General features: G+C 43.3%; 1 protein-coding gene across 6 annotated transcripts; it reads right to left on the bottom strand.

Annotated features, from left to right (window-relative positions):
- Positions 1-778: 778 nt before the first annotated feature.
- Positions 779-10,003, bottom strand: snx14 (sorting nexin 14). Of its 6 annotated transcripts, none has more exons than XM_072457389.1 (28): positions 9,795-10,003; positions 9,523-9,717; positions 8,919-8,997; positions 8,802-8,845; positions 8,644-8,731; positions 8,476-8,560; positions 8,254-8,410; positions 8,042-8,117; positions 7,892-7,936; positions 7,737-7,817; positions 7,552-7,666; positions 7,328-7,483; positions 7,117-7,241; positions 6,683-6,741; positions 6,445-6,471; positions 4,991-5,123; positions 3,466-3,652; positions 3,301-3,384; positions 3,120-3,220; positions 2,922-3,033; positions 2,811-2,851; positions 2,606-2,725; positions 2,091-2,214; positions 1,649-1,813; positions 1,439-1,540; positions 1,270-1,361; positions 1,134-1,190; positions 779-991 (listed from the first exon to the last, which is right to left on the bottom strand). In XM_072457389.1, exons 1-28 carry the CDS (start codon positions 9,929-9,931, stop codon positions 953-955), a joined length of 2,826 nt encoding a protein of 941 aa, XP_072313490.1. In that variant the 5' UTR covers positions 9,932-10,003; the 3' UTR covers positions 779-952. The 6 variants fall into 6 exon arrangements, with proteins under 6 accessions (XP_072313490.1, XP_072313491.1, XP_072313488.1 ...); XM_072457390.1 differs by having other exon boundaries at positions 1,445-1,540; XM_072457387.1 differs by lacking the exon at positions 6,445-6,471 and adding an exon at positions 5,559-5,690.
- Between the last annotated feature and the right edge of the window lie 258 nt (positions 10,004-10,261).

The following is a 10,261-nucleotide window of genomic DNA, read 5'->3' as shown; positions in this document are numbered from 1 at the left end:
GTTCAGTAACCACCATCCACACACAGGGAGACCACAGGGAAATGTCAGTGCACTATATTCTTTATATTCTTTTACCACAAGCTTTCAAAATGTGATGATATGAACCAGAGCAAAGTTCTCGCTGAGCCTTTCTGTCAGTGCAGCCTGCTCTGGTTCTGCAGAGCAATGGTCGGCCTCATGACCCCGGAGCAGCGGAGCCTTGTCTAATATTAGAGTTGTGCAGAAAATCCCCTCTGGGCTGATTATGGCAACGAGCCACTAGAAACCTGCAACTGCAAACGTCTCATGCTGCTCGCTGAAGGGTGTGGTTAGACCGTTTATTAGCACTATGACTAAACTAAATGACCCTAACAGTGTTTTATTAGCAGCACTCAGGATTGGCAGCTGTGGGTGGAGTCCAGCATCACAAACTGTCAATCAAGAAGTATCTCAGGATTCACGGGCAAATGTTTGGTGAATCTACTTGTATGTTACTTGGTTAGAATTACTTGAATTATTTATTGATATACTCATGATGAGCCCGGCTCTTTCAGGACATATTCATATCCATTGACTCCCATTTTAGAACTAAATGCTCACATAATGCATTCATGACATTATATCATACCTACTACTATTAAAAACCTTCAAACTTTTTTTTTTTGGTGGTATGATGGTGATAGCGGACCAGTCAGACTAGGATGTGGCCAGATGGCCTGCAACAGTGTCATAAATTATAAAGAGAGGCATTGTTATGTGACAGCAGAATGCATCATAAATGATAAAAGAACACAACATATCCAATTTTCATTATTTACTTTAATTTAAAGATAAAATATACATCGGTTCAGTCATTTGTTGGTCAGGAATTAAAGCCAAAATGAAGTTTTGCAAACAATAAAAATGAGCATTTGAAACTGGTATTATGATTTGTGAAAGAAAGTGCTATGAGCTCCTGGTTAACAGTATTATTCTACATCCATGGTGCGACATTAGAAGTCTCTTTTGGCACCTGCAAAAAAAAGGAAACAGGAGCACTTGTTATTTGTTACACCTATAAAATAGTAATAGGATGTTTTAACTCTATGATAATAATAAGCAGTCAGAATACAGAAAGATACATTATTTTTTTTGGTTGCAATTTTATGTCTTACCTTGGACAGCTCTGGAAACAGCTCTTGTATAGCGATATCCAAAAGCACATATGTTAGCTAAGAGCAAAGGGACACATCCTTTATTGGTATCGTCTGCATAAAAACTGTAGGTAAATTCCTTGATTACAGATTGTACCTGTTTATTAAGAACCGGCTGCTGAAGACCATCAAAGAGAAGACAGACCCCTTCATACTTCACCTCTTCTCCAATGCATTTGCCAATAATGTCTATAAAGAACAATATTTGGGGGCATAAACTTAAGAAACTCTTTTTGGCAATAATGAGTAATGGAACAGTACAGTACATTTACCTGGAATATAATTTAGCATCTCCTCGAAGGCTTTTTTGGCCCTCTTGTGTTTCTCCTGAGCTGAGCGGGACTGGCTGCTCTCACAGAAAACTGCATCTGGTTGAGAAATAAACGTGTGTTCATTTGCTGCCTGGGGTGAGACCAGACGAGAATTCAGGATAATGAAGAGTTTGTCTCAGTGTGAGAGCGGCTGAGGGCGTGTACCTCGGAGCAGGGTGATGAGGGACACAATGCGGTTTTCCTCCAGCACCTGACCCAGTTTGGACTGCAGATAGTGATGGGAATAAGCCTCCAAAGTATTCTTGAACAGGATTCGACCCGCCATTAACAAGTGGTGCAGCCAGTCAGGGATGTGAAAGACAACGCGACCTAAGGGACATTTGTACTGTATCATTCGTGTTTTAGAGGCCAGACCTGCCACTCTTAAGGTGCAGAACGTTGTATGCTAAATTAACTGTTGCCAGTAGAGGGCGACAAACAGAATCAGGCCCGGGCCCAGACCAAACTGACTGAGGGTGCGTCCCACGTGCTTCAAATGAGGGCAAACATTACTTTTAAATGAGGTGCATCCCTGGGCAATGAGCTTTTAAAAAGATACATAAAAAAAATCATGAATACATACAATAAAACCCAATAGATCACTCACCTATGTACATCAAATAGTCGTACAGTCCATCCACAGTTAACATTTGCATGAAGTAATTTTGGTTATGCCTCTTCTCTAACGTCTCTGAGCGATTGGCATTGTTCTTGTAGAGGTCATTGAAAAGCTAAGGGTGGAGAATATATAAAATAATTATGTTTGCTGGCAACATGACGATTGAAAAAGGACCAAAAAGGCTAAAGATACATATTTTCTTCTTTGTGTGTAGCGTTTTTCTTAAATTTTTCATAAACCTGTGTTCCAACATATGAAGTAAACCTGCTCATTTATTATTTGACTGACTACAATTGTAATTAACAGTTCATAAAAAATAAAACAATAAAAAATCATTATTGGCCATTCATATTCTACATCTAAAATCAGTTTACATTGCATTAAACACAGTCCTCATGACATCCATGGTTTAGTTGTGATTGTATTGCATGGTACAACTTTACAATTAATACCTTCCAGTTGTCATTTTTCTTTTTTAACAAATAAAAAAAAACATACTGTACCTTTTTATCGTTTTCAGAAGAGGGGCTTAGAATAGTGAGCTCAGGGTGGCTTGGTTTAGGTTTGGCAGATTCACAGGAATTAAAGAACGACTGAATGAAAGGCTCCAGGTGCTGTCCTTTCTAACAACAAGAGATGAAATGAAGAGATTTAATTCATGAAGAATTAAAGCGTGTTCCCTGATCATCATTGTGCTATTGTTCTTACCTCTTTGATCAGTTTACTGGGAACAGCCTTAATGATTTTCCCTGTGAAATACAGACACTGAATGCCAAGGTTTGGCTTGACTTAAATCAATCAAATGTTTTGTTACTGTACCAAGGTTAACATCAGGCAGCATCTTGTCAAGGAACTGTGACTCCATGCCATGAGGGGAGAGGAAATCGGCCAAAAGCTGGCTGTTGCTGAGTTCAGGATGTTGCAAAAGATTCTAAAATACAACAAAAGCATGGTTTTGTGTTACTATAGAAGTGTCTCAGATGTATCTATGTCAGGCGCGGGGAAAGGGACAGTCACCTGCAGGTACTCCTCAAATTCCACACGTTTAGATGCAAGGAACTCATAATTCTTGGGGCCAATAATTCTTTTGGATGGCAACTGTGCATTTGGAAATGAGCCTAAAAAATACGGAGAACAAAAAATGTGGTTTGCAAACTAAAACCAGTGAAACAATGCAATGTTAAAACATGTAATCTACCATGAAACTCTGTGAGCTTTGATTCAAGAACATAGAACTCCAGGTATCTTCTGTACACGGACCAGTTCTCTTCCTCCTGACCAACTACGAAAAAGAAGACAAAAATGCACAACAGAACAAAGACAGTTTGTGTCTTTGTTCTGTTGCGGAAGGGCCCGGGCCTACCTGCCTTCCGGTCATTTCGCTCAACATCAATACAGAACACAGGTATTCTCTCCCGTTTACTGTCATCGTCATAGAAGTCGATATAAGGAATGCTGATGCTCCACGCCGACAGGTTCCTGGGAGTGCTGGGAGTTGAGGCAGCTTCCAAAGGAGAGTCGTCCTCCAGGACCATCAAGGCCTCTTCCACCTGCGTGTGAGGGAAAAACTCATAAGAGCAGAAAGGAAAGGGGCTCTTAACATAGAACTGATGCATGCAATCCCATTGTCTTCGAGAGACGTTTACTCCTGTCAATAAGTCTGAGTGGACAACAAATAAATGTTACATCAGAGATTTGGATCTATATTTGGTATTTGAAAGAGCTGTTGTTTCAAGTTAGAGGCAGTGTGGTGGACCCCCTCCACAGCAGTGTGGTGGACCCCCTCCTCCACAGCAGTGTGGTGGACCCCCTCCACAGCAGTGTGGTGGACCCCCTCCCCCCCTCCACAGCAGTGTGGTGGACCCCCTCCACAGCAGTGTGGTGGACCCCCTCCCCTCCTCCACAGCAGTGTGGTGGACCCCCTCCTCCACAGCAGTGTGGTGGACCCCCTCCACAGCAGTGTGGTGGACCCCCTCCTCCACAGCAGTGTGGTGGACCCCCTCCACAGCAGTGTGGTGGACCCCCTCCTCCACAGCAGTGTGGTGGACCCCCTCCACAGCAGTGTGGTGGACCCCCTCCCCCCCTCCACAGCAGTGTGGTGGACCCCCCCCTCCACAGCAGTGTGGTGGACCCCCTCCACAGCAGTGTGGTGGACCCCCTCCCCTCCTCCACAGCAGTGTGGTGGACCCCCTCTTCCACAGCAGTGTGGTGGACCCCCTCTTCCACAGCAGTGTGGTGGACCCCCTCCCCTCCTCCACAGCAGTGTGGTGGACCCCCTCCACAGCAGTGTGGTGGACCCCCTCCCCCCCTCCACAGCAGTGTGGTGGACCCCCTCCACAGCAGTGTGGTGGACCCCCTCCCCCCCTCCACAGTAGTGTGGTGGACCCCCTCCTCCACAGCAGTGTGGTGGACCCCCTCCACAGCAGTGTGGTGGACCCCCTCCCCCCCTCCACAGTAGTGTGGTGGACCCCCTCCTCCACAGCAGTGTGGTGGACCCCCTCCTCCACAGCAGTGTGGTGGACCCCCTCCACAGCAGTGTGGTGGACCCCCTCCCCCCCTCCACAGCAGTGTGGTGGACCCCCTCCCCCTCCTCCACAGCAGTGTGGTGGACCCCCTCCTCCACAGCAGTGTGGTGGACCCCCTCCACAGCAGTGTGGTGGACCCCCTAATGAATCTAACAACCTCTGCACATGCGGTTACATAAGGCCAGTCCTGCCACGCCCCCTGGTGACCAACGTCTGCAGTACATCTCCACTGGAAAGCAAATACTGTACTCCCAAATCAATCGATTTTTCCCCCCCCTGTGATACATGACCCCTCTCCAGCTGCTTTTAAAGAGCAGAGAAAAGAAAGCAAAACCATAATAGAACAAATTCTTTTTTTTTTACCAGGTCGTCCTCTCCTTCTACCAGCTCGTAAGACGGCAGCATGGCCCCCTCCATGGTGGTGCTCTTAAAAACTCCTTTAATTTTACTGCCGATGCGGCCGATTCCAAAGGACTCTCCTCGTCTTGATGAGCTCCTGCAGGACAGACTTTGTTACTGAGTCGATGTGTTCAACTGATGCTGATGGTCACAATCCATAGGCACAGAATGGCACAGTCTGTGGCTACAGAAGGATCACATCACCAACGTCATGATTACTAATATGAATTGATACACTTGTACACAGCAGATACAGTTGCAGGACAATGATTCATATTCACTTATCAAAAACTCAAACTGATGCCATTGTCTGGTGCAAATTGTACCAAATAATGGATCATATTTGCATCATAATTACAGAACATACAACAAAAAGTATTTAACACAAACCAAATAGAGAATATGCATGTCTATTAAACAGAAGCTTGGGTCTCATGCATTGGTCACATGCAGATGAGGAGTTTACTGATGGCACAGGGCTGATGTAAGAACTTCACACGGGGCGACAGATGGACTATTGACCCTAACTTACTTGGGCGATGAGTGGCGGTGTGGGGGGGGGGTGAGCGTGGACAGAGCATGGATGGAGTTAGAGGATGCAGGTGAAGAGCCGGCAGAGGCCGTGGAGAAAGAGGGGAGAGACTCAGGGCTCCAGTCCCAGTAGCTATGAGCAGAGCAGGTTCAGGTCCCCACAGAGTTCAGGGAGGGCCCGGTAGCAGAGCAGGAAAGGCGGAATGGAGGTTAAACAGATTAGACATAAAGGCGCGGGAAAAGTTAGCCTGTGTTATATGCACACTCTGTAAAGTCTAGTCCACGTGACATCACCGCTACACTGCTCTGTAATCAAATAACTCATTTCTGTTTATTGACCATTAAATCTGTAACTCCATGCTTATTGCCCATTGTTCCTGTTCAGGATTTACAGATATGCAATACAAATTGCAATTACTTGAGGTTCCGGTCATAACTGTAGGATGAGAGGACGGTCCAGACCTTTTCTACCCAGTGGCTTTATGTGCACCTTGCATTGTCTGCCCTGATACACAGCACTACATCGTTTCAAGAGCAGAAAGACCTGCAAACTACTGCATCACCTGGACATCCTACCAGACCTTTGGCTGCAACAATGTCTCCAAAGTGTGTATTGTTTATTTTATAAACCATCACTCCCTATTGCATCATTAGAAATTAGACCTGGGTGTTCAATCTGACTAAAACATCAGAATATTTGGAGTTTGATCTTATCACTTTAGAACGAGTTTGAAGCAACAAGAGCATCCTGACAATGCTGAAAATGCAATGAGCAGGCAGGACCATTTGTTCTATGCAAGAATGAATGAATATGTCCGGTTTTGATTGCAATACAAAAGCAAATGTTTTATATCCTTTATTATATTGTTCCATATCTATTTACTCACCGGATGTCATCCAAACTGAGGCTATTTCTGGAACATATGCAACAATATGGAGTTAGTGGCAGGGCCCAGTGGCCACATACACACTACACTCCACAGAGGTCCTATCCATGAGGCAAACAAAAGCACTTCCTGTATAAGAGCGTTGACTGCACAGTGATAAGGAGAATTCATCTAAACTGAAACTATACATTTGAAAATGCAGTGCAATACTATTGTATTGTCTTGAGATAATTCATACCTGCTCATCCTGGAAGTCCTCGAGGGGGACTCTGCACCTTTTAGAAGATGGCGAAAGTACTGAGAGAAAAGAGAATAAAACACTAAGATAAATTAAAGGCATTTGATTTAATTTCACTCAGAAACAGGATTGGCCACACAGCGTTAAGTATTATTGTCTAGACTGTTGGTGCAGGGGAGGGGACCGCTGACAATGGCGCTGCTTCAGTTTCACCCTTTGTACTGAATCAAACACTGTGAGGGGTGAAATCAGGTTTGGCAGCTCGGCGTAAGGCCAGAGTCGCCCCATTAGCTGCGGCGTGTCGACTGATGACGCAATGGATCGTGATTGGTCGCTTAGAGCATGAGGGGGGTTTGAGCAAATTAGGTCAATTTCGAGAGACGACATGCAGCGATTCTCAAATAAAAGCGTATAGAAGTAGTAGTGCGTCCGACCTCATCGCTATGGCAAAACATGGGCGTGAAAACGTTCTCCAATAGAGACAGGACATGTTCATATGCCTCGAACAGACATCTCATGGTCTGCAGTTTAACCACTTCTGCATACGGGCCCTCAGCAACTGCGAGATTTCAAAAAGGCACACAAAAACAGGATCAGCATATTGAATGTTATTGTTATAAAGCATATAGACATCCCCATGCTTACTGCGACGTATTTCTTCAATGATAAATGGGTCAAAGCGAATTTTATCAACGCTCTCGTCCAAAATGTAGGTCTCATAGATCTTTTTCACTTCTTTGTGTAGCGTCATCTTCCTGGTGTCATTCAGGTCTGGATCCAGAATACTGTTGTTGAATTCCTCTGTAAGCAAAGAGATATTCAAGCGTCTCATGAGCAGACATCAAATCTAAACGTGGACTTTCATTTACCAACGGCGAGGCAAAACTGGAGCACATGCACCGCGCCTTCGTGCTTCAGGAAGTTCATGAAGCGAAAAAGCAAGTCCTGCTGTTGGCGGATTTCTCTGAGTTCAAGCTTCAGTACCTGGTCAAACACAATGCTGAAGTAAACAGCCACTCTTTTGGGCAACAGTTGCAGTAAACAGAAAACTCACTGAGGGCTTTTTAGAGCGGGGCTCGGAATATCTTTCTAGGAATGGAACCATCGTAGAAGATGGCGCTGTTGCTTGTTCAGGCTAAGGACAAAAGCAGATTAACATCAAAACAATGGCAGAAAATGGAAAATATAGGACAAAATCACATTACTTACAGGTGAGTTGTCAATGAAAAGCAGGATTAAATGATTAACTGTGTCCTGCAAAAAGATAAAGTAATAGCAAGTCTTAGGGTCCAACTAAAGCAGAGAATTGTAATGTTGAGAATTGCAAGAGTTGTTTAGAGGCGATGTGTCTAAACTCACAGGATCAGCCAAGTAGTCCAGGGAAGGAAGGAAAACAGAGCCAGCCACAATCTCTCTGATGAGGAGAGTGAGAGATCTGAGCAGAGGGGGAAAGAGGAAGCAGCAGGTGGTGACACTGAGCGGGAGAGTGAACTTCAACACACCATTTGACCAGGAATGTGTAAAGTAGAAGGAGGAGAACAGTTTTGTGTGTGAGTATTTGCTTTAGTCACCTGCAGTCTGTGGCTTTAGGAGGAAGGATGTGAGGAAAGAGCATCTCAGTCAGCCTTCGAAGGTAAAGGAGTTCATCTCTGCGACTGCGAAGTGCCACGTGGAGATCGGGACCGTACTCCTCTAGAGCCGCTTGTTGAAGTTGCTCAGCGGTTTTGACTGAATATATAAGTAAGAGTTGGCGCTTGTTTGTTTTGACCATGACCTGAGTAAATTAAAGTTACCTTTCTGTCTTGCTTTGCAAATAATTTCAATGTGCTTCATGGAAACTTTGAAAAGCTTCTTTAAGATGAGTGATGCAACATCCACCTGAGTGAAAAAAAACATATTTGAGGTTTCTCAGATTATATGCTAAACATGTAAGTCTACTTGTTTTGCAGATGTTCTCAGACCTTTTGAGTTCTACGGACTAAAACTGCAGCAAAGAAGCGTAAAGTCACCCTGAGCTCATCCACGAACGCTTCATCGTCTGTGATATCTCTGTAAAGTACAAAGCTTTCTAAGGTTATTGAAAAAGACACAAAAATAACAACTGCTGCACCATGCCTACCTGTACCATGGATATACAAAGTTTTCTAAAACTAGCTCCAATATCTAAAGGGGGAAAATGCAACATTTTCACAGTTATTGTCTTCAAACAGTTTCTTACTTGTTACAATCATCGTACCTGTGACAGGGAAGCATCCACTTTGGATGGAATCTTAAGATCAAGCCACGGCTGATAATTCTCCAGCAATAACGTTGGCCTGTTGTTGATATATATATACACACATCATATATATATATATATATACATATATATATATACATATATATACATATACATATATATATATACATATATATATATACATATATATATATATATATACATATATATACATATATATATATATATACATTATATATATATATATATACATTATATATATATATATACATTATATATATATATATATACATTATATATACATTATATATATATATATACACATTATATATATATATATATACATTATATATATATATACATTATATATATATATACATTATATATATATATATATATATATATATATATATACACATTATATATATATATATATATATATATATATATATATATATATATATATATATATATATATATATATATATATATATATATATGGCAGAAACATTACGGCCATGCCCGCTAGATGGCGTACGTCCATATTAAACATTCAGTGTATACTGTATAACAAATGTGTTTAGCTGGTGACCATTTTTACCTGTGCCTTTTGCATTTGATATTTCCACAAACTGCACAGCTGTGGCCCAGAGGGAACAGCTCGGCTTGATAAACCTTTTTCTCTGATTTAATTGACATTAGGATGTTAGGTAGCAGAGATTCGGGCCCCAAAGAGCAGTAAAAAGTGACAACTCCGGCCAGGAATGACCAGACCACCATAATGATATGCATATATCTGTGGGGAGCAGAGAGCAAATTAGACCGCATATAAAATGGACAACCTTTGAAACATAAGCTCTAATAGTCGGAGACCTGCTCAAAAGCACAGTGGACAACAGAAGCAGCAGCAGGAGAAAGCAGAATAGCGGATATTGTCGTCCGAGCTCTCGGAGCAGCTCGAGGCGCATCCGGCTTCTCATCCTCCGCACCACCGCGCGGATACATCCCATGTCTGTCCTTAGCCCGAGGATCACGGCTCTGGAGGTCTGAAGGCTACATAGAGCGGGCTACATAGAGCATCTGCGGAGGAGAGACCTCTGGATGTGGTCGTCCAAAGCGGCACGCGCGGCCAGAGGCAGACATTTTCTTACGGACTTCGACACGTTGTAGAATGTGAATAATCCTTTATTTCCGATGTGAAGTGCACAGCTGTAACCGCAGCATTAGCACGCGTTGGGTCCACATCGTACGTAGGCAGTCCTTGGGACGGGCACGTACGGCACGTACTACGTAACAAGGGCCGCTTCTGCCCACGTGCGCTCACGAGCAATGACTTTTGA

This window comes from Eucyclogobius newberryi, unplaced genomic scaffold, assembly GCF_026437365.1.
Source record: "Eucyclogobius newberryi isolate DKJ021-1_F unplaced genomic scaffold, fEucNew1.0.hap1 SCAF_21, whole genome shotgun sequence".
NCBI lineage: Eukaryota > Metazoa > Chordata > Actinopteri > Gobiiformes > Gobiidae > Eucyclogobius > Eucyclogobius newberryi.
Note: the sequence above shows the minus strand (reverse complement) of the source record. Positions and strands in the feature narration are given on the sequence as shown.

Excerpts from the sequence above, each read along its gene's own strand:
- snx14 (XM_072457387.1), bottom strand. The coding sequence starts at position 9,931 with ATGGGATGTATCCGCGCGGTGGTGCGGAGGATGAGAAGCCGGATGCGC. Across the intron at positions 7,937-8,041 it reads TGGACTACTTGGCTGATCCT|GACACAGTTAATCATTTAAT; the intron begins GTGAGTTTAGAC and ends ATCTTTTTGCAG. Across the intron at positions 5,124-5,558 it reads CACCGCCACTCATCGCCCAA|GAGCTCATCAAGACGAGGAG; the intron begins GTAAGTTAGGGT and ends TCTGTCCTGCAG.